Source organism: Chaetodon trifascialis, chromosome 15 (assembly GCF_039877785.1).
Source record: "Chaetodon trifascialis isolate fChaTrf1 chromosome 15, fChaTrf1.hap1, whole genome shotgun sequence".
Taxonomy (NCBI): Eukaryota; Metazoa; Chordata; class Actinopteri; order Chaetodontiformes; family Chaetodontidae; genus Chaetodon; species Chaetodon trifascialis.
In genome coordinates this window covers 24,568,467-24,592,450 of record NC_092070.1, presented here as the reverse complement: position 1 = coordinate 24,592,450, position 23,984 = coordinate 24,568,467, and the positions used below count along the sequence as shown (strand labels likewise).

General features: G+C 42.7%; 1 protein-coding gene across 2 annotated transcripts in view; it reads right to left on the bottom strand.

Annotated features, from left to right (window-relative positions):
• Positions 1–9,734: 9,734 nt before the first annotated feature.
• Positions 9,735–23,984, bottom strand: part of grin2ca (glutamate receptor, ionotropic, N-methyl D-aspartate 2Ca) — a 54,573-nt gene continuing 40,323 nt past the window's right edge. For both annotated transcript variants that reach the window (XM_070981877.1, XM_070981878.1), the window contains exons 6-13: positions 20,927–21,095; positions 19,600–19,753; positions 18,727–18,852; positions 16,699–16,928; positions 14,441–14,601; positions 14,137–14,324; positions 12,921–13,153; positions 9,735–12,036 (exon numbers count right to left, since the gene is read on the bottom strand). In XM_070981877.1, the coding sequence (XP_070837978.1) occupies positions 10,417–12,036; positions 12,921–13,153; positions 14,137–14,324; positions 14,441–14,601; positions 16,699–16,928; positions 18,727–18,852; positions 19,600–19,753; positions 20,927–21,095 (2,881 nt within the window). In that variant the 3' untranslated portion in view covers positions 9,735–10,416. The remainder of the gene's footprint in view (positions 12,037–12,920; positions 13,154–14,136; positions 14,325–14,440; positions 14,602–16,698; positions 16,929–18,726; positions 18,853–19,599; positions 19,754–20,926; positions 21,096–23,984) is intronic.

Genomic DNA, 23,984 nt, shown 5'->3' with positions numbered 1-23,984 from the left:
GCAATTTACAGGCTGAACAACAGTTAAACCGGCTGCCAATCCAAACTGGACTCTCAACAACCAATTCCACGCTAGACAACCTCAAAATAATTACAACGGGATACATAATCTAAGCCCAGCATATATGGGTGAGCTAGCAGCACTGTTTCTGTTCGCATCGTCTCATCCTCCCGCTGTCCTGGCACCACAGACCCTCACATGTGGCCCGCCACCTTTTCCTGAGAGTGCAGTTCAGAGGAAGGCTCCTGTGGGACCCTGACTTATCTGCAGGCCTTGGATAATGGATGATGGAAATCAGGCTCCATCATGGCCAACAATCTGCTCCACTGAGGGCTCCTGGCCCTGCACTCTGGCCAGCCCAGAGCGCTTTGCTCAGCGCCAGCACATGCTGATGGTTGCTTACTAACCCGCAGTCCAGATGCCAAGGCATCTGCCCGCAAATACAATGCAATGCTGGTACCCGGTGGGCCAGGTGGACTGGCTGAATGCCAGCAGACTAGAACCACCAGGGGCCGGTCCCCAGCCTGTCTCCCTGGCTTATGGGTCCATCCTCTATGGACTGAAACTGCTTCATTTCACTCAGTGAGGACATGTGCACATTGTGAATGGCATGAAAGGACATTTACGCTGGCAGATGTGATGCAGGAGACATCATGTGAATGATTTTATGATGTTTTCATATACGATGCAAATTCATACATCAGTTGTTGGTTTCTGCTGTAGCATTTCTTACCATGCAAAGTTACCTGATACCCTGAGAATCTGTGATGATTCAGTGTTTGAAATACGAGTGAAAGCCTTTGTGAAGGTTGATTCAGTGGTGATATACAGACGTAGAATCATATGTGCTCTATGCTGCGTTTCCTGAGTGAAAGAGGACAAAGCTCAGTGTTGTTGTATCTCACTGCCTTTACAGCTTTTTCATAGACATCCTGTGTGATAGCACTAGAGGTATAATTATCTCATGTCTCATGGCAGTAAGACAGCATGCACAAAACAATGGGACAAGAGCTTGCATACTAAATGGAATGCAGCCATCATTAAGTCAGTGGTTATTCTTTTTCTGCTGGGACATCCCCATGACACAAATATATAAAATTATTTAACTTTTATGTCACATCATGACAAATGTTTGTGATGCATATATGAAAAAACCCAAAGAAAGACATTCACTGAATTTATGTTTCTCACATCTGTGCAGCTGCGAAGGCAAACGTCATGTAAATGTAGTTACATTTCCATGTCAGCCAGTTTCTGCAGAAATATATAATCTCGTTCTTAATGTGCATATTAAGTATAAGATAAAAATGACTCGTTTTATCATTTTACGGCTGCGTGATAAAATTGAGCTGCTGAAGATGACAGAAATACTCTAATAGTTTTGAAAAATGGTCATATGTAGATTAGAAAATTGATCTTTTCCTTCAGTTCTGCATTTTAGAATTGGCATTATTGAAGGTGAGCACTGTTGCTTTAATCCATATCAGCCTGATTTACTGGATCATTTCATACTTCCATTAGCCTAATCGGCTGCACCCTTTGACCTCATGTCAACAGCCCACCTTCCTCCTGCTCCTCCTCCTGCTCCTGATTTTCCCACAAGCTGTGCACTACTGTACATATAATGTCAACATGTTTTTGTGTTGTAAATATTTTGTGTCATACAGTATGATGTAAAGAGTTAAATGCTGGGGTGAGAGATTCTGTTCACGATCTGGCCATGGCTCTGCTTTCTTTGCAGTGATAAATTGTGTAGGTTAAATATAAATTAGACATTTTTCTCTCTCTTGTGTACATGTATCACAGAAACAACAAGATTTTTAGTGAGACCATCACTGCAGATTGACTTGCCCTGGATCATTTTCCTGCTCTGGAAGTCCAAGTCTAACCACATCTGAGTGAGGTTTTATTGTTATTTGTCTTGTTATGATACTCAGGGTTCAGTACCTGTATGTGGGATGCTAATTTAAGGCTTTGACTGCACAGGTCTGTGTTTGACTGATACACCTGCAGTGCAGCGCCAACTGTTTGCTCTTCGGATCTTGGTTGCATCATTTTGCTTTGAAAGTCACATAATACAGGTGCTGATTAGCAGAGATCTTTTAAAGGTGACATATTCGACTCCTCTGCGTCGCTGCCTTTGTATCTGTGCTTTAGTCGGATAAAAGTTGAAAATCTTTTTGATGTGTCGTTTCTGTTATTTTGTCCACCCCCCCTGCGGCTTTGTGTTGCACTCCGCAGAGCTGTCATTCCTGCAGTGGAAGGGGAGTTCAAGGATTCATCAAACAAACAGCAGGCCTCGGTCTCTGCAGAAACCTGCTCAGCTGGCCAGCCCGGGTCCACACATCATGACTGAGCTAATGAGAAGGGCCTCGACGGGTCAGTGTGTGTGTGTGTGTGTGTGTGTGTGTGTGTGTGTGTGTGTGTGTGTGTGAGAGAGAGAGAGAGAGTGAAGTCTGGCCGTCTGCCAACTCTAACCCATCCAGGTGGTTTGATTAAACACATCACTAACACATTGTCTGTGGGTTAAGCAGAGGGGTCTGGGAGTAAACCTGAAGGGTAAAGCAGAGGAAGAGGAGCTGGAGCAGCTGAGTCTTTTCTTCAGACACTCTGTACAAACACACCAGAATCCTCAGAAACACAACGCACTTTTCACCAGAAGCTAATCAGATATTTACAGTCCGTATTGATCACTTGCGTGGACTCCTTCGGCTGTGTGCTGAGTCTCTTTGGGTCTGCTGGCCTGAAAATCCACTTTTTCTTCCTCGTCTTCACTCTTGCATGTTCTGTTGTATTTTTGTGCATCGCTTGTCATCTCATTAACTCTACACATGTAAAGTAGCGGCATCTCTTTGTTCCTGCCATGAATACGTATTTTATTCGGGGCATTTTGAGGACTGTGCTACCGTGGATATCTCACACTGCTTGCACTTGAAGCTTCGCTCAGTTTCAGCTTTGACCTTGTTTGTTCAATGCATGAGATTACAGCTCTCTGTGTAACCTGAAAGCAACCTGTGAGGAAAACAAGCTGATTCTGTGTGTTTTACATTTCCCAGAACTGTGTAATACAACACAATAACACAATCTTAGCGGGAAGACGACAGCATGGCTGAATGTCGGCGGGCAGACGGGGTGACCAGGTTTGGGAATAAGCAGAATGATATTATCCTTGTTTTCTGTTGGGAAGGAGTTGTTATTTTACTTTTACTTTTCCCTCATGTTACTGTGATTTTCAGTCAAAAAGAAGATGTGTGTGTGCAGTTAGCTTAGCATTTGTCTTCAGGTCAAGCCCTCATTCGCCAGTTTGAAACTCAGCCGTCCAATCCCCAACATGCACGCCCTTTAAAGTAGGACCTTACAGTCGGTGTACATTAGCATCTGCCGTGTTTTCTATCATCATCCAACATTGTTTATTTGTGGGTCATCTGAGTTAATGAGAAACATGACAACGATTCAACTGGTGTCACTGTGAAGTGAAAATGAATTTTTCATTTAATGGGAGTCTAAAAGTGAGAGAGGCTTGTAGCCACCTTTCTGTCTGCAGATGCACATCAGACGTACCTCTGACTTAATCTAATTCCAACATTTTCAATATACAGAGGGAATCAAGAGTGAAATCGTATTCATAAACTATTCCCTGGAGCTAGATATAATCTTGTCCAGTATTTATGTAGTAAAATTGGGAGATGAATTGTTTTGCATGGCTCGTCTTTGGCCCACCTTCTGTGAATTCATACATTAGAAAGAAGGATGAGAGAGAAAGAGTCTGTCACGTTACAAAGCACACAGATCACAGAATTAATTATTAATTATTGTGTGAAATTAATGAAAATTGGTCTGGTCAGTGAGCATAGTGAAAGAGTTCATATATCCCTCGTCACAGATTTACTTTAGGCTTCTCAGAAATGAGTTTATTCAGCTGAGAGTCAGTTCTCACACTTATTAAGTGCTTGTGGCATTAATCTCTCTTTGTCCAATTAGGATGCACGTTTCTATATGATACTGGGCTTTGGTGAAAAGTGCTCATCGCTCAGTGGTATCAGTGAGGAGCTCCAGTTATTAAGTGCACCATGCTGAGACGGAGCTACACAGAGCACTTAGCCCAGAAAGACCTTCAAATTACATCAAAAGTCAGCTTCTCCTTGGAAAACAATGAATGGCTACACAGAAAATACATGAATGGATGAGTGAGTGGTCCGTCCAATTAGCCATGATAGTGTCCATATTGTTGAGGTTACATATAATCTCAGTCTAACAGCAGCATGTAAACTCTAATTCCTAATACAAATAAGCCTCCTTTGACTGAGTGATTTCATGTCGGAGTTGAGAGGAACATGCTCATTAATGGATTTTTCATCCTCGCATCAAACCTCTTCGCAGCGTTTAAGACAGTCAGTGTTTTTCTGATTGGATTTGTTAACCTTGCACTGATTGCACAAGGTCAATGTCAGGCTTTAAATGTACATTTCATTTCATTACCAATTTTTCTGGTATATTGCTTGCATTGTATGGAACAGAAGCACTACAGTGAGGAAACATGGATCGTTTATGACGACACTGAATGGTCTCAATCAAACCAGGAGACCTTCATATCATGTTTCTGCTGCTACGAGACCGGCTATGTGTTAGCTTCTTGGTCCAATAACTTAATCCCATAGTTTTGTCATTAAATTATTCCTAATGTTGCATTCTTCATTTGACAAGTCAGCTGCATCTCCAGTCAAATTAATTTACTCTCATGTGCTGTACACCAAGGAATATTGGCTATCAGGATATTGCCCCTGATGGAAGCTTTAACTTGGCTGCTAATGTGGAAAAAGTAATCAAGGTTAATAGTTTTATTTTCCAGTGTGGTGCCCAGAATCCCAGAGAGCATTGGTTTTTAAATGGCCCTAATATCTCGAGCGGTATGCAGTCCAGTACCACAGCAGCATGTGTGTGGCTGTGGATATTCTGGACATTGCAAGTGGCTGGTGATATTTTATCTGCATGTGTAGAATCATTTATCATCTGCACTGCAATCAGCCAGCCCTCCCATCAATTCTGCAGGTCTTAGAGAGGAGTGCAGAATACATAAATGCCTCATCGCTGCACCATTATGTCCCTGTTTGTCTCTCGGCCAGCCTGAAAATAAAAAAGAGCCCAAGGCGTGAGAGTTTCATGGCTGCATGGATGACTGGTGACATGAACGCAGGCCTCTTTTTCCTATAGGAGACTTATCATATCCATGTGAAGTGAATCAGCATGTTTAAGGCTGGTGACCTCTGTCCTCTAAAATGTGAGTTTAAATAAGAGTTATATTGACTCCAGCACTGTGAGCTGTGATATTTCAAACACCACAAAATGGGTAACTGCTGTGATAAAAGAGTTTAAGGGGTGCTATGCTTGGATTTGTTTGCCACCGCCGTGTGATTTTTAAGGATTAAGAATTGAATTTGGCTCTCAGTCCCGCTCAGCAATTGGCATTAACATTTGTCTTTTGGAAACAATGTCAGAGTGAAAATCAACTTTTACTCATTTTCAGGGTTTTAAAGTGTGTTTCCCAGTAAAACTTTATAAAAGAAATGGGGAAGCCACATTTTTAACATCTACAACCTCACTGACTCATGTGCGTCAGTGCCAGTCAGTGCAAACCTGCTGTGCAACCAAACTTAGTTTAAACCCACCTAACCCTATTTTAAATGATAATTTATTATATATTTGTCAAATATATCCACATCGTTATTGTGGGTTCGTAGAATTTAATTACTGGTCACTAATCTTTAAACATGGGGTTATTTACCATTTTGTTTCTGTAATTTTGTTCATTATGTATTTATTCGTTTCGTATTGGTTCTGCTAGTCAGCACGAGCCCCCCTTGCAGGCCCCTGCAGACTTGAGTGGTGCGCCCCGGAACACGTCACCAGTGGGCGAGCGATTGTTGGTTCGAAAGGTTCGTCTGTGTGTAAACTGCTTTAAAGTTGTTTTTTGTCGGTAAAACGTCTTTAATTTCATTTGTATTTTAAATAAGGCCCCAGTTATCACAGCAAATGTGTGCGTGACTCTGCTGTAGAGTAATTTTGTGAGCACGCAGCGATATCGGTTACGCTGCTAGCTTGATTTCATGAGTCACGTCACGTTAGCTTAATGAGAAATGTCCGTGTGGGTGTTTGTTAACCAGCAGTAAGATAAATATTTCTTTATTTGTTCTGGAATTATCTGGAAATATTTTCTGACTGCCACTTAGTTGGCTGTGGGAGACCTTATTTGTTATGAGAATAAATTGCTGTATTCAGCCAAAAAGTTTGAGTCTTATAAAGTAACGTAAAGTGACGTAGGCAAACGCAACACAAACGCATGACGTAACTGATGTTTATAGCGCGCAGGGTCGCTGTACGCCTATATGGACTTATGCAGGTGTATAGGTATTATCAGCAGGTATCAACGGGATAAGCAGCCTACTATTATAGACATGTTTCTAGATTAATATTACCGCTGCTTTATTGTGTATGTCGCATTTTATTGCTGTAGATGTTTAAGGTTGAGCTCAACTACTTCATATACTGTTACCTAGTTTAATCTACAGCAGTGCACCATTTTCTTTGAGATATGTTTGTAGCATCGCTGTCCTCTAAAAAGTCAGCCCTTCATGAGCTCAGAAACAGCCAGTTCTCAGCTTTGTGACAGTATTTTTTTCCAGCTAATAGTTAATTTAGCTTAAGAAATAGGACAGTCTTCTCAAACCATAGAGGAATCATCAGATTTGGAGATATGTGGCTTTCACTGGCTGTGAAGGGTGTGAAATATTATTGTCTGAATGGTACCTAGTAACTCTAGCTGTCAGACAAATGTAGTGGAGTGAAAAATACAGTGTTTGTTTCTGTGATTCTGTGATTTATCATATATCACATATTATATCCAGACACATCCATATACTGGAATGCTGCTACTCTCACACATGACTACACCCCATCAGATATATATATTCGTGCATATATAAATATATACATCAGTGGCTAATGATTTGTGTCAAAAGCACACTCTTGAAACAAGGTTGTCTTTTTAAAATGTCTATGCTTTGTCCACTGCTGTGGTACACTGTGATGTATATATGTTGTATTAGAAAAAGAGACTTGTATATTAACAGTTGCATTATGTTGGATCATTACAGCCTTTTGGAGGAGCATTATAGGTGTTGTGGGATGCACCCGTCTCCGCTGCTGCTGGCCTGTGACTGAGACTATCCTTCTTATCATCTGTTGTCTTCAAGTTACATGAAGCTGGAATTGCAGTTTCCCGTCCAGGCGGTTTGGACATACACAGGTTTCCCCTGAAGTTAACTGTCGGGGACTGTTTTACTTAAGCAAGGTAAGTGTCTGCTGCTTGTGCATTCATACTGTGAGTTTATGCCTTGGCTCTGTTCAGCTTCTGTTTATGTGCTTGGAAATATGGCTGCCCACACTGCTGGCGGTCCAGCTGCTTGTGTTTTATGCTTTTGCTTGTGCTTGCGGCTAGTGTTTGCTCTGTTGCTGCTGTTTTAGATTTATGTGCAGCGTTTTCAGTGGGATAAATTGTGATTCCATGCCTTGTTGTGCCTGAGCTTATTTATTTTTGGTTTTTGTTTGGTACTTGTATTATGATGCTTTGATGCTGTTGATTTGTGCAGTGCTGAAAAAACATACTGATGTTTGAGTAGTAAGTGTTAAGGGCCAGATTGGTTTTTCATTGCATTGCACTCCAGGTTATTGTTTTGTTTCATCTCAGCTCGCTGTAACCAGCCCTGAAGCTGAGGGTAAACACATCCACTTGAGTTCACATTATTTTGTTTGGTAATGTTGGCTTACTAATTACTCTCCCTTTTTATTTCCTGTCTATGCAGCTTGAAACCATGGCAGCTCTTTGCAGAACTGACTCTCAGCTGACACCCTGACACTCACTGATCCGCTTCAGAAAGGTAAGTGTCGACTTCTGCTAAAATGGGAATCCATAGCTGTGTCTCACTTCCATACTACATACGCTCTGGAGGCTTACAACATGGTGTTTGTGCTGGAAACATGACAAGATTAATTATTTTCAAGACAGACTAACAGACACTTGATTTTTGAGTGTGCTGTTGATGAACACTAGTGTCGCACAATGTCATACACAGAGGAAGTGGAGGTGCTGTTTACGGCTATAAAAAATAAGTAACAGCTCTTTGGAAAACTTTAAAGGGAAATTTGGAGTGGCTTTTCAAAGGTGATGGCACACATATTGTACCATTTCCTGTTGGACATTCTTGTACACTACCTTCAAAAACAGGGTACTGTAAATATTACTACGCAGTACACACTGTATACTATATGGTTAATATGTAGTGTGGAATTGGACAGAATCTTGGTTCTGTTCAGTCAGTGCTTTTTTTTGCTTGCTGCTGATGCTGCTGGCTGTTTTTGTTGCTCTGATGCTGCCGTTATGTGAGCACAGATTTGCAGTCGTATCATCTCTGAATTAATATGTTGTTGGAGCTAATTGTCCTCTGGCTGTGTTTTGGCACATGTTCTATGACGCCTTCATGCTGTTGATTTTTGCTGTGATCAGTTACGATTAAGGATGTCTGAGTACTGAGTGTTATGCGCTGGCTTGGCTGTGCATTGTACTCTCCTCCAGTTTGTTGTTGTTTTGTAACCGGCCCTGAGGCTAAGGGTAATACTCTGATGGCTCTAGGGGTTTAAACATCAGTGCTGTCTTGCACAGAGGCACACAATTATTTTCTGTTATACTTGGCCATGTTTACGGTTGTTCATAATAATGCCTTTTCAAGTTTGAGGCAGATTTTCTTGTCTGTGCAGCTTGAAACTGTGTGGTTGACTCTCAGACACGCAATCACTGATTCACTTCAACAAGGCTCTGTTTAGGTACTTTGTATGCTCAGAAATGTTGCTGCTGATGCTGCTGTTGACTTAATCGTTCTCTGTGAATCTACTTCTGGTTGATTATTTGGTGTTTGGTTTGGTGTCAGTTTGGGCTCTAATGCTGCTCTGTGTACAGTACCAGTGGCATTTGATATGAATTGGGAATTCATTTTCTCATGGCTGACCTTAGGTACGTTTCTTTTGACTCCTGTTTGGCACATGCACTGTGGTGTTTTGATTTGTGCATGATGGATTGTGAATACTGATTGAATGAGTGTTATGATTGGTTATGCTCTCATGTAGTCACATTCACATTTTCTCACCCTAACCCCAAGCGCTGGAGAAGTGTGTGTAAACTAAAATCAGTTTGTTTATGTGAGAGCATGATTTACTGTTCACCATATCGTCAAATCATCATCATATCATAAGCTGCTGAGCTGCTGTCCCACATTCAGACTGAAGCCCACAGCCATGTAGTGATGGTAGCCTGCTGCTTATCGACATATTATTTCATAAGATTGCTTGTGTAATGGGTTTTTGTGATTTTTATTATGCATACATTAATATTCATTGGTTGCATAGCTGACATGTTTTAAAATTCTGCTGCATGTCAAGTGAAATGGTGTGTTCGCCTTTTATCCATCTCATTTATGAAAGACAGTTCCTTTTAATGATTTGGAGCAATGTGTGAGAGCAGATAGTGCCCAAGGTCAGAACCTTGAGCATAAAGTGTATTCACATAATCATCTGCTCTGTGTGAGATGGCAGATTGAAATAATAAATTGTGAAATGTAGAGAGTCACATTAATTATATCAGTATACAATGTGAGAGCATGTTTAACATACAGATTGAGATGACAGATGGTTCCAAAAGGCCTGTGACATGACCTTGTTCTTTATTAAAGGGTAGTGTAACAATGGAAATACACATGATACTTTTTATGGTTTTCCCTTTTTAAAATCCCAGTCAAATTACATAAATGACCAATGGAGCAGAAAGCCTCAGATCAATTGTGCGCCCAGGGTCGTTCATCTAGAAAATTCGGGGATGATATGTCAGTGGTTTGAACACCAAATTATCTTAATAATTTATCTCTTAATTGACATGGTGGGTACTGAAATGATTTTGAAAAAAACGAGAAAAAGAAGTGTATCAAGTCATAATCAGATTGAGAGGCTACAGTATATTGTCTCCCAGAATTCTTTCACATAGCAACACAGCATTTAAAAATCCTTTAAATAACAATCAACAGGTTAAATTTTTATGTATTAAATACTTTTCAACATTGCCTTTTCTTTTATTAGTATTTTAAGTTTGGCTTACAAAGTCCCAGCAGTAATTTGCTCAGTGTCTTCTCCCATACATGTCGCTGCCCAAGATATTATTGCACTGATAATTGAGAGTCATGGCTCTCAAATACACTATTGGTGTAGAGTTTAATTTTTGCTTTAACCAGAGGCTGAAGGGAGAACCCCCAGGCATGCCTCTCTTCAGAGGGGCTCAGTTTGAGAGCCTAGTGGAGGTCCAGTAAGGATGGGGGCTCAGACCTCAGACTCCAGGCTGGATACTCTGCCCCAGGGCTTTGGCACATAGGGACTGTTGACTCTGCGCGCCACCAGGACCTGCCTTCGCTCTCTGTTCCCAGAGCCTGGGTCTTCCCTCTTTCCTGTGCCATCGTAGGGCCCCAACATATTGTTGTGGTAAACTACCTGCCTGTCACTCATACGAGGCAGCATTGCTGCGTTATCTGGGCAGTGGCTTGTACAGGGAAACAAGTGGCACATGTCCTTGGAACCATCATAGAACTGGGATGGCCCCTGGGCCAGTGGCCCCACATACACTGGTAAGTCTGTGTATGAGTTCAGGTAGGTGGAGTAGTGTCTGTGCACCACTGTGGAGGAGGAGCGGCGCAGGGCAGCGGCATTCTGCAGGATGGCTTCCCTGTAAGAGGGCAGCCGGGTGGACTCAGAGTATTTGAGCTTTTGCTTGTAGGGGTAGGAGCCCATGTGGGCTGGGTCCAAGTAGGCAGGCTCAGCAGCCAAGGGGTAGCAGGACAGGTTGTGCCCCAGACTGCCGTATAGCTTGTGGGGCTTTGGGTTTGCCACTACCACCCGTGGAAAAAGGTCAGGCATGTCAACGCGAGTGGATTGAGATGTGGATGTGGAGGGCTTTGTTTCGTCCACCTGATGGATCCTGTCGTTGCCCCATGTGGCTTTGAGGAATGAGGCGCGGCGGTTGAGTTTTTCTTTACCCAGGAGTGGTATGTCGTCCATTTCAGGCTCTAAATAGGACTTCATGCAGGAATTGCAGCTGGTGCTCCCACCTGGGTAGTGTCCTGCACTGCAGGCCATGGCAGCAGCAACAGGGGCATGGTTGTTCAGGAGGTGATTGGCTCTCAACTCAGCAAGGCAGGATCGAGGTTCATCATAGTCACGTCTCACTCTGGGGTCTGCAGCATCAAACACATAGCTATGGGATCTCCTCCTCCGGCTCACACAGTCAGGGGGGTAGCTAAACTTCCTCCTCAGCGGCCCTTTGTGCTCCACGTAGAAATCGGGCACCTGGAACTCCCTGTAAGGAACAAAAGGGGATGTAGGGTGCCGGGCCTGGTTCTCCACATACAGCCTGCTGCTGTGGTGGGGGTTTGTACTGGAGGGCACAGGGTCCCGCATGGCAATATGAGGGCTGCTGAGGCTGGAGATTGGCAGAGTCCTCTCCAAGACATGCTGACTGTTGCGGGTGGGCAGCGTGTAGCGGAGTGGGGTGGGTCGGGTCACCACCCGGGGCTTATCCAGGAGGGGCTGCGTGGAGGTGTCCCCATAATGAACTGGGAAGGTGGGTGTGAGGGCCCTCTGTGGGTATGGTGAATGGTTGTCTGTGATGCTGGAGATATAGGGCAGACGGCCATGGGTCATGTCTGTGGTCGTTACTCTGGTTGGCAGGCCAGCCCGCACATTGTCGGCCCCCCGCCTGCTCCAGCTCTCTATTGTTTTGGTGGCATTGTCTAGAGAGTTCTCCACTCTGGCAGAGGACACCATGTCCTTGGCTGTCTGCAGCATCTTTAGCATATTGGCTTGTGAATAGTTGGTAGTGACGTCTGGACTCTGCATGCTCCCATTGCGGTCAGTTTGCTCTACTCCATTGAAGCAGCTGTAGATGCCCTGCAGAGAGATGGAAGGGTGGCATTACAATCTTTAAGCCTCATCAGATACCAGAATGACCCAGCTATCTACTAAACTCCCTAAGGTTTCATCAGGTTCCCTGCAGAAACTGTGATTAATGTAATTATAATAAGAGTAATTACAAATTTTTTCTTAACTTACTGAGCCAAATGAGGTAAAACACTAACATGGAAAACTGCATTGCAGAAACAGATTCATCATTGTCTCTGCTAGTTTCATGTTGCAGAGTTTTAAATGTTTGCTCAGAGCTTGATCTTAAAAACAACTCTCGCATATAAATGAGCGAGTTGCTGATCATGCACTTACCGTATTAGTTTCTCCATTTTTATCCAACCAGCTTTATTTTACTTTCAAATTGTGTATCTGCTTAGAATGCGTAATCCCACGTCTGACTACTGTAAACACGCAGATGAAGGTGTTTTAATGGGACAATTTAAATTCAATTTCTCAGGGATCATGGCCATCACAATATTTCAGCAAGTACCCATGAAGTTCTTTTATTGCTTTAAACTCATTTTATTTCACAATCTTTTTTTTTTTTTATTGTTGCTGCCCTTGAAATATTCTGGTTGTGTGTTGATTACTTACTGCGTTGCCAGTATTTCTCAAGCTATGTTTTGAAGGATAACTCATAAGGAGACAGCCGGCTTTATAACTGCATTTTCTCATGCAGCAAGGCCATCACGTATGCAGCTACATTCTGTACAGCTTCTGTCTGCACAAGGGATTTTGGCACTTGTGTGGCTGATAATTACGCCAATTCAGCTATTAATAGAAAATATTGCAAGTGTTGTACTGCCATCTCTTGTATTGTATGGATGTAGTAAAATATATTGATTTACTCATTTGTGATGATCACTTACTCTACTGATAGCTAGGAGGAAGTCCAGACGGTCTGATTTGCGGACTGAATGTCGTAGTTTCCAGTAGAGCAGATGTTCCCAAGCGAAAACCAGCAGGCTCAGGCCCATGGCCACAAGCAGCATGTAGAACACTCCCGCCATGTTGTCAATGTCCAGCTTACTGCTCATCACCTCTTTCTTCTCATTACGGCAGATGCCTGTGAGCCAGACCGTCTGCAGCTTCTGTGTGTCACCTGCAGACGAGGAACACAGAATACACAAGTAATATTTGGAAAGAGATGAAACGTCCTCCGACCACTCGTGCATTTGCATAGGAAGATTAAATTCTTTAACATAACCTGCACCCCAGATAGAATTGTATGAGGTTGCTTCTGTTTGTGATTCAGTGAATTGAAAGTTTATCCTGATCTCTTATTTTTTAAGTAATGGCTCCTACAAATTTGCAATAGTTCCCACCCTTTGTAGCTCATGTCTTCACGTAACCTCACCACCAGTTGGATGTGCAGTTGTCAGCAGTTCAAAAGACTGATATTTTTTCCTTGTTTAAGTTACATAATTATTAGTTAGAGACAGAAGAGGTAACATTAGTTGTTCACAAGTAAAAAGTAAAGATCCTTGTGGGGTCCTGACCCCCTCAAGCTGGGTCAAGCATCACTGGGGAGCCTCGGTCACTGAAACCTGTTACATCATTTTCACTTTGGCAATAACAAACATGACAGTCTTCCACTGAATAAACCTAACTGATGATATGCTAAATTATTAAATCACTGCACATTGTTCAGCCCATGGTCACCAACAGTAAAACGGGTTGGTCTAAATCAGTTGAGGTGGTGAGAGAAGTCATAGTATCACAGCACTTTTTTATGGCCTCTCTGTTTGACATATTATGCAAAATTGCTTTTACCATCTATTGCATACTTCTGCCAGAGGCTTCAGAATAATTTGCCTGAGGAGCTTAGGTTAGCAGAGTGTCACATTTTAAATCACCTCTGGAAACTTGGTTTTATTGACATGCATTTATGATTTCTCGCTCAGATACATTTTAATATAATAATATTTTGTGACCTATATTCACACTCATTTTCCCCTTGCCACCTTCTTGTTTTTTATGCTCTCTTCTTATCTGTTTATTCTCATTCAGGCTTATGGAAAACATGCAAACCCATTTATTATACCATGAAATTCAGCATCTGCTGTATATATATGAAGAATTTACCATCAGCCAGGAACTGCAGCAGGGCCAGGTCGATGGGTCGTTTCCAGCGTGAATCCTTCTGAAGGGCAATGCCATAACCAGTGGTAGCAAACACTTTCCCACTGCCAATTGTCACCAGCTTGCAGCCCTCATCTTTGCCAGCCATATAATTCAGCACAGCAGCATCATAGATAAAGGCATCCAGTTTCCTAGCAGGGTAAAGAAAATGACTTTTTCTCAAATGGCCATTATATAACTGTTGGGCTCCATGTTGGCTCTCAGTTCTGGTGTAAATATGTTTTTACTATCCTTGGCAGACACTTACCCTGTTTTGAGGCTGTTAAGGGCATCCTCTACTCCCTTCTGGTTGTATTTGACCATGTGTGAGTGCATCTCAGGGTAGTTGCTCCTTATGTTGCGCTCTGTGCTGCCATTTGGGACCGTACCAAAGCGGAATGGAGGGTACTGCTCCTGTGGCTTTTGAAACTGTCCAGAAAGGTAGAACAAGAATTGCTAATGACAAAGGTGATCTGTGATATTGATTGATTTTACGTGTAATTGAATAGAAATTGTGTAATTTCTTTCTACAGCAGTATTAGACCCAAGTCATTACCACTGTAGAGACTTTGGCGTATGAGCATATAATCAAATTCAGTTTGTTCCATCACTGTGATGGTTGTTTTGTGACTTCATTACAGTATTCATTTAGAAGTGCTGTACTAGCTGTAAGGTCCAGATAAAAAGCTCTGAGATACTAATACAAGGACATGGCTCAACTCCCAAGTGCATGTGTGCAAGTTATCCGGTTGGCCTCTTGCTTTGTTAATATAAAGTTTTAGCTCCACAATTTGACAATCAGACACTGTGTCGAAAGATATCCACATTGCTTCATCATTGTCTGCTGTGAAAGATGAACTTCTCACTTTATCCTTTTGCTTTTGGCAGTGCTGTATGCATTTAATAAGCTGTGAGGACAGGAAGTAGGACGGGATGGAAATACAATCGACAAAATTGCACTTTTCATTAACCTTATGCAAATACGTTCTCAGTACATTAGCTGAGAGACAATTTGTACAAAAAGTTGGTGTATGAGAAAGGGGGCAATATCATGTCAGGACATTTGGAAAATGAACCGGACCTCTTCTGCATTCTGATATCAAACCTTGAGCAGTCTGTTGAGGCCAAGTTTGTTTATGCTGCGTACACATGTACAGCCGAATGACATTTTTCTATGCATTACATTTACAGTGCATTTTCATTCTGTACAGTATACAACACCCTCCAACCATAGGTGCCACCACTTGGCAGAGTTACTGATGGATTGTGTTTCAATGAAAAGAAAGCCAACATTGATTGTTAGTAGGAAGCAGAATGCAAACTGTTGTTGGTGGTGTCAAAGTGTTCACCCAAACATGTGCTACAACCTCCCTCTGAAAGGTTTTGCAGTGTTACAGCAGCATCCTGCTACTGTGACCTTGGTGTCTGAGAGAATACTGATTATTTGCAAGACCACAAAATGCAAACGTTGGTTGTTTAAAACAGCTCATGGTGTTGTTTTGATAAGGATAGTCCTCTTATGTCCATGTAGCCTGCTTGGATTAAGTTATCTCACTATATGTTGGCAGCAGGTCACTGAAACATTTCCTGCGTATGCCTTCCTGGTACCACATAGGATGAAGATGTATAGTGTCAAACACAAGTGGCAGATTGAAAGAGGTTGGGCGATGTCAGAGTTAACATGATGTGTTACGCTATCACAAGGACGTTTCTTTTAAGTGAAGTGTCCTGTATGGATGAGGTAATCATCTGCCTTCACACAGTGCAGTGTCCTTACAGCAGCTCAGCTCGTCTTCATCACTCTCCCCTCTCATACAAGGTCACTCTCTGTGGCTTCATCTTGTACCTCATTTACATTTACTTAACCTGGAGGGGTTCAGCACAGCTGGACAAACCAGCAGTTCGACCCTCGGTTCCCTCCATGCTGCCATGCAGAATGCTGTTCAATAATCTATGGACTTGCTGTCAAAATGGCTCCATTTCGTTGTCTGCATAGCAGAGTTAATGTATAATGAGACGAGAATTGTAAATGACTTTGCCAGGATTGTAGTGAGCAGTGGACAGCTTGGTCTTTTCCTCAAATGCCTCTTAAATCCCTGCAGTTGCCTTTGAGCAAAGAGTCTGCAAACCATTTCTTGTGCTGATGGTTTAACATGGATTTCCTTGTCAATACTCAGATCATCGCTCCAGACAAGATAAGATAATAGCAGAAATTATAATCACTGTCTGCCCAGGAAATCTGCTTGTGTGTTACATTTCATAGGATTTTTACAGACATCCCCATCCAAAGAGTCTGGGGATGTAATTCAATTTCACCACTTAGTCTATGAACCCTTTCATATTTTGCAGGGGAAGTGAAAAGTCACAGCTATGACATTGCCACTTCTGGATATTTGCCTTCAGAGCTCTACCGTACACTGTTTACACACCCAAAATAGACCACTTTGTGTTTTTCCTAAGCTGTACATCAAACATAACAACACGCCTGACAGAACACACAGGACTGTCAATGACAGAGCTCTGTACCTTTTTGTCACTCAGTCCAGAGACTGTGTCGATGTATTGCTCCTGGATCATGAAGGCTGCCAGGTTGGCTGTGTAGGAAGCCAGGAAGATGACCGCGAAGAACGCCCAGACCAGGACCATGATCTTGCTGGTGGTGCCCTTTGGATTCTCAATGGGGACTGAGTTGTTGAAGACGATTCCCCACAACAGCCATACTGACTTCCCAATGGTGAAGGTGGGACCACCGGGATCTAGGCAGGACGAAGGCAAGAGTAGACAGACTCTGCATCAGTCTATACATGGTGGACAGTATTGGAGGAAATACAATCAACGCTGTGGCTGGAGCGTTTGGCTTCGTGGTGAACTTTAGACGGCTGTTTGTTGGAGACTAACTGTGAAGAAGTCAAACTTTGTATCAGAGTTGTCTCTGGATGTGTGGAGGGATTATGTGCTGTGGTTACAGTTGGGGTGTTGTGGGGAAAATTTGGTGTTATTTGACCAAAAGCTACAGATTTTTACGTGATTTTAGACAGCTATGATTCCAATATTTACAGGGAAAACACGTGTTTTTCACATTACGCTCAGACGTTAGCATGAAAAAAGTGAAATAAATGCGATCCCTGACAACGTGAGCAGGATGTCCTGAAGTAACCCTTGACATTTCTGTGAGCGGCTGCAGTGTGTGCCAAAAAATCATTTGACGAAATGTACAAGGAACAGTGAAGGGATGTGAACTGCGATTTGCTCATCCTCCCAAAGTCGAGGTGCAGCACTAACCAGCTGTGGGGGTGGGTGTCATTCACACTTTCTCTGTATGTTATCCACACTGTTATCAGGCCAGTTCTTTTTGGCAGTGTAGACTCCTGCTGCCATCATTATTCCTTTGAGTGAGTGCTCACTTGCCAGGAAACATGATGCCTACATAAATCAACGCTCTGCCTATTTTGAATGTAGTTTGTACACATTTTAATGTAAGTTTTGACTGAGCTATCTTTCAGTGCCAGTGTTGCTGTGCCCATTAGATCAAGTTGCTGAAATTTTAACAGAAACTGCATCAAGTTGCTTTCAGTGCCAGGAAGCACTACTGAATATGTAGTATGAGATCAGATCCAGAAGCAGGTGACTTGTTATTGACGTAATATTTCAATGCGAATCAAAATATGTAGTGTTTCCTTTTGGAAGACAATAACACACAACAACAGTGAAGCAAGCGTCTTATTTGTTAGACTGAAGGATAACAGTTCAGATATAATTCAGCTACATGCATAAACTAAAATGTATACAACCAATTTGATCTCCTCGTTGTGCAATAAGAACATGTCGTATTTGAACTTGCTGTTAATTTTGGCATTACACATCGTATGAAATGCATTATAGAATACATGAAGACAAAGATCAGAAACCCTGCCATGACCGTAGCCTCCTTGGCCTCTCGTCATCCATTAGAAGATATTTTATAGACCACATTGCTCAGAGATGAAACTGCAGTAGCTCAATTTTCCAGGCATTGATCCAATATGTGGCCACTATAAATAGGCTTAGATTTCACATGTTCTCTGAAGCCCCTGCAGGCCCTGAAGACTTCTGTTTGTCGCCTCTCTGTGGAAGTACAGGGACGCATGGTCTGTCTTGCAGTAGTGAGAAATAAAATTAAATGAGAGAAGGACGTTGAAGCGGTATTTTGAAATGGGTTATCTGGTATGTAAAGCTCAAAAGAAAAGAAAAAGAGACGATCAGCCATATACAAACAAGTGTAAAGTGAGCATTTGCACACAAATGGCAAATGCAATTTTAATTTTGGTCACCCTTAATTTCCATAAAAATGTTATGAATAAATATACAGTATGTTGTCTTCTGTCTTTTCCAGCGTGCTGTTCTCCAACATTTAAGTACTGATGATGCAGTTTGAGAACGTGTGGTGGATTAGGGTTGTTGAAAGAGGGAAGACATAAATTTAGAGTTAACCATACATTCACATAGACCTTGTTGTGGTTGTGATGGGGGGGGGGGGGGGTCAGCAGATGGACCAGGGAGGGGGGTCAGACTCACCTTTTGCAGTGACCAGGCTTCGGTTGTACCCAACTGGACTGCAGTATTCAAAGACAAAGACTGTGATGGCCACAACAGTCAGACACATGACGAACATCATCACCCAGACCGCTGGACTGTATGGTTCTGCAGGGACAGAGGACAGAGGACACAGGGCAGAGTCAGCCAGGGGACACACAGTATGCTGAAAAATGGGCAAATGAAATCAAAGACAGATGACTTCATCAGCATCAAAGATTCAATTCCACAAATGAAAGGGCTGTAAGGCTGATTAATTCATAAGGCGTATAGTAATTCTCAATGTCCTGAAGGTGCAGTATTCACGATATCTGCCTTTAGAGTTTTTATTTGATTGCATTTTCATTTTATTTTATTTTTATTATGTTTGTCAGGGCCAATGCCTCTTGATCAATGAAACAACTATAAATTAGCTAGAAGGCCAAGAGGGCAAATTTTGACCTGAATTTTGGCCAGAAATTTACCACGCATTACCCTGAAAATTAAGTAAAATAAATAATAATGATTATCTATCTATATAGAGAGAGAGAGAGAGAGAGAGAGAGAGAGAGAGAGAGAGAGAGAGAGAGAGAGAGAGAGAGAGAGAGAGAGAGAGAGAGAGAGAGAGAGAGAGAGAGAGAGAGAGAGAGAGAGAGAAGGCAATTACAGGAGGAGGGGAGAAAGGGGGAGTGCTATGCAACAAAGATCCCTGGCTGAAACCAGTCAGTGCCATTGCAGTCACCATTGACTGTCTGTGACTTAACCGCCAGGCCACCATAATGCTGCACCGATGGCTGAGTAGAGCACATATTTTCAAGCAAAGGCAAAAACAGCCATATGTCTTCATTACTTCACAGAAGCACAGGTGTTTCTCACCTAAAAAGGCAGATGGTGAGACAGTCCCGTTACTTCTGGCCACCATCACACTGATCCCCGTCTCCACAAATGGCACTGAGAAGTCAATAATCTCGGAGCGCTCTTCGTTTATGGTCAGCGAGCCGATGGCCATGTCCGCCCGTTTGTAGAACACCTGTGGTGGAGGAAAGTCAATAAAGATATTTTTTGGTTGAGATGAAAGCGCAAATGGAAAGCGGATGTCTGTCTGGCGCTGTCGTAAATTGGACCCTGTGTAACAGTGTCCGACATAATACTGGACGTCCACTGCTGACCTTTGAGATAAATCTCATCTATCAGCCATGTCAACACACTTGGCCTCTGTCCCTGGGGACGATTTACTGCCTGGTTCTCCCAGCACCCACCCAGCAGTCACACAGACACAACTGTGAAAAGCCTATTCTGATGTTATCTTGCTGTTTTTCACCACTGCATTGTAAAGCATGATCCGCCATCTAATCCATCTCTAATCCATCAGAAGATATTGCAGCGTATAGCATTATGTCTCTTACATAAGGCGTCTGCTGGCTAAATATTACAAGCAGGAAGTGGAACTAATCGCTGCGGGCTAAAAGGTGACTGGGGCTCTGGCTGAATAGGAAGTGATGTTAGAAGCTCTGAGTCCCACCAGTACAGTTCAAAGCCCCTGTGACTGCTTTTCCAGCCTTTGCTGCCACACCAGACCACTGTTTATCATACTGATGAACGCTTGTAGATTTACAGTCCAGACACTCCGCCTCATGCAAGCCATTAGCTCTCCTATGGAGGTTGATGCCTCATTGAGCACAACAGCCTTCCTGTTTTTGAAAAAAGGGGAAAAACAGCCGACTAATGTTGTACCCTCCAACTCCTCAAGAGGAGGGCTGGCCAGAGTAATATGACTGCGGAGATTATTCACAAGGACACCTACTCCTCCTTTGTACAACAGTCCCTCCCTCACCGCCACTCTGACCTTGGTACCTATTCATGTACTCATTAATCTTGACTTAAAATTGCTTTTCCTTTTATTTTTTTAACTGAAGCAAACAAGAATATTGTCTGTCTGGGGTTTTCACACTTATTTATCGATGGCACAGGCGATGTTTTGCTCATAATCAGAGAAAATTATACAGTTTTGACCCATTGGGTGTTTTTTTCTTTTGCCCTAAAGGCTGACGTTATTGAGATCTACACATGTATCTTCTGTTTTTTCCCTGAAACATATATCATTTGCATCTCAGCTGCTGAATATTTCACTCCTGGCTTTTTACTGTAATGACAAGAACAGCTAACAGAGAATTGACCTCGTCCATAATCTTTGCGGCGTTACCTCTCCAATCATCCCGTTCCAGATGCCCCGGACCAGCTTGCCGTGCTTGCCGTTGGTGACCAGGTAGAGGTCATAGGAGAACTTTATGGTGCGGGACAGCTTCTTCAGGATGTCTATGCAGAAGCCCTTACAGCACAGTTTTGTGTATGGCTCGGTGTGACCCACAATACTAAAAGACAAAGAGAGACAGAAACAGAGAATGTGATGGTTTCATTTTGTAGGTCAGCACAGTGTCTTTGCTGCTGTGTCTTTGAGAACTTATTATAGGTTCAGTTAGTCTGAACTTCTCATTGTTACAGATGGCGCTATTAAACTCTCATTATGTCTTATCAATTGAAGGGAAACCACAAACTGTTATACCCAATTAATTATTTTGATTGTACATAAATGCCATGAAGTGTTGATGAAGTGTGCGAAAGAAAGCATCAGGGGTTAGCGACCTTGTGGCGAAGGCTAAGAACATGGTTGCTGAGACAGTCATATTGATAATGTGCACAGCAGTGGTCAATAAAATGCTCGGCCCACAAGCAGCAACGGAAATTGCAAAGGCTCTGCTGTCGGACTGTGCAATCGGAAGGCAAATCGATGACATGTCTGCAGATATTGAATGTCTAGATTTGGGAAAAAGTCGATCCATCGGGAAATTTTCCTTTCAAGTTGACGAATCAACAGACGTCAGTTGGTATGCTCAGCTATTAGCAAATGTTCAATTCATAGACCGGGACCATAGCGGAGAGAGTTTTTTATCTTGCAAAGCAGTACCTAATGACACAAGTGGAGAGATTTATCGCATGACAGCTGCGTATCCTGAACAGAGGAGTTGAGTTGGAAGAACTGCACAGTATTGGTATCTGCACTGATTACGGAGAGGGGTGGAGGGGCTGAGAAGTAAACCTGAAGCAGGTGATGGAGGTTAGTAGGGAACCAGAGGCCTGACGTCGGAGGCCGGTGCTCTGACGTCAGGAAAATGAGGAGGGTGGGGGTTTGTAGGACGGAGTGTTGGAACTACTCCACACGCTTGCGCATTGTGTCACGGCCCTGGCAGATGGACGGACAGCTGGGCTTACCAAAACAAGTCAGATGTAAATTAATCACTAACAAACAATGGCAGACAGGAGTGAAACTCATTGCTGGATTATTTGGACTGGATAATGCCACCTTGGCCATTGCCCCTAGTCTTAAAATGCTACCTGTAGAGAAGTAAATGAATACTTAAAGCAGTAATGTTTGCAGTGCAAACCTGCTGTTTAACCAGTGTTTTCCATGCATAGCTTGGGTGCCCCACCCAGGTAGGTCAAGATCCATTCAAGGCTTCCAATTGTATTGATTATTTGAGTGGTTATTATTTGAGTAATCGTTTGTGTAGCGTAGGTCTGCAGCACCACAGCCAGGCTAGACAGCTTATGCTAATCAGACACTGGGTGACACTGGGTGACTCTGTCTTAACTCAGATACAACAGTAAAATCACAAGCAACGCTGTCAAATCAGAACAGTAATAGTCTGTACTGTCACTGAACTGCATGTTGTTTTGTGTGTGTGAGTGTGAGAGAGAGCTATGCTAAGCTAGCAAGTTCAAGTGAATAAGTCTAGAGCTAGCTAAAGCAGTTAGCCAGCTGTTTTAGATCTCAGCTGAACTGTTTGTTGGGCTCTCAGACTATAGCTGCTGTAATAACAGCAGCCTCTTCTTGTATTGTGCCATGCAGCAGTCCACATTTTCAAATTCAGATTAGTAGTGCAGCATATAAAGCAGATATGTGGAGGCTGGCAGGCTGCCCGTTCCCTCGGCAATTGTCTCATCTTTTATTATAATTTATCTGCTGCTGGAAATCTATTAATGTTGTACTGCTGTTACAATGCTACACATTGCACCCTTTAAGTAGTTCAATTCATACTCACACAGAATCTGTCTTTCCCTTCCTTCACTATTTCCTCACATGTCCCTCTCTGCCAAAGACCAAACAGTTTGACCTGGGCGTGGATGTGGTGTGGACGACAGTATGCTAAACTGTTTTAATGAGGACATACACTCGTGTCATACCAACCGCATGGCACCAAAAAAAAACACGGCGTGCTTGCTAACAGAGTACTGATCTTCAGACAGAGCACGCAGCGCAAGCTAAACGGACAGTTTCAGGCTCAGCATACCAAGTTAAAGAGGCTGACGTAAGGGTTGAAATCAATTCCCCTTACTCATCAGCAGGATTACTGAGAACGTGGGGATGAAAATGTCCTTCAGTTTCACACTAACAGGATGACACCAGTAATGTGAGTCATGGAGAGGGGAGAAAAAATGAAGTCTAATGCTCTGTAAAACATCTGATTTAGAGAAAACGTCTGAAATCTGAAATATGAGGACTTTCTGTTTTTGTTTTGAACTGCTGGTCAGACAAAACAAGCAATTAGGAGACGTAATGTAATGGGCATTTTTCTTCTATTGCAGACAAATGATTAATCAATAATCACAAAACAGTCGACAGATTAAGTGCCCAAGAGCCTGACATCCTGTCTGTTAGTGATTAATGCTAGCACCAGACTACGTGATATTTTTTGCCTTTTTGAGTTTGCAGTGTCAGATTAGCGATGATGGAGTCGTACATTGGTGGGACTCAGAGACTGGCGTCTAAACGTTGGACCCTGACCAATGACAGCTTCCCGTGTGATCAGTAAGGTGCCAGGACCATCTTCACTGTTCCACCTGACAGCAACGGCATCTTCCCCCTTTCTTCTGATCATGTGTAAAGCTGCGTGAAGAGGAAATCTCTGAGCTCCTATTGGCCTGCTTCACCAAGCATATTGCAGAAGTCAAACTGGGCGAGAGAAGGCAATAAAATTCGGACATGTTTGTCTTTTTGTCAGGATTTTGTGAATCGTTACAGATGCTGCATCAGCTGTGTTCAACTACGTCACATTATACATAAAATGAGCAGCAGACTCAAGTCTATAAAACAGTAAAACAGACGTCATGTCAGGAAGTAAGAGATAAAAACAATACTGAGATTGAATTTTTCTAAAATAAGGCACTGCTGTGTGTCGGAGATCTCTTTTTAAGACTCCAGA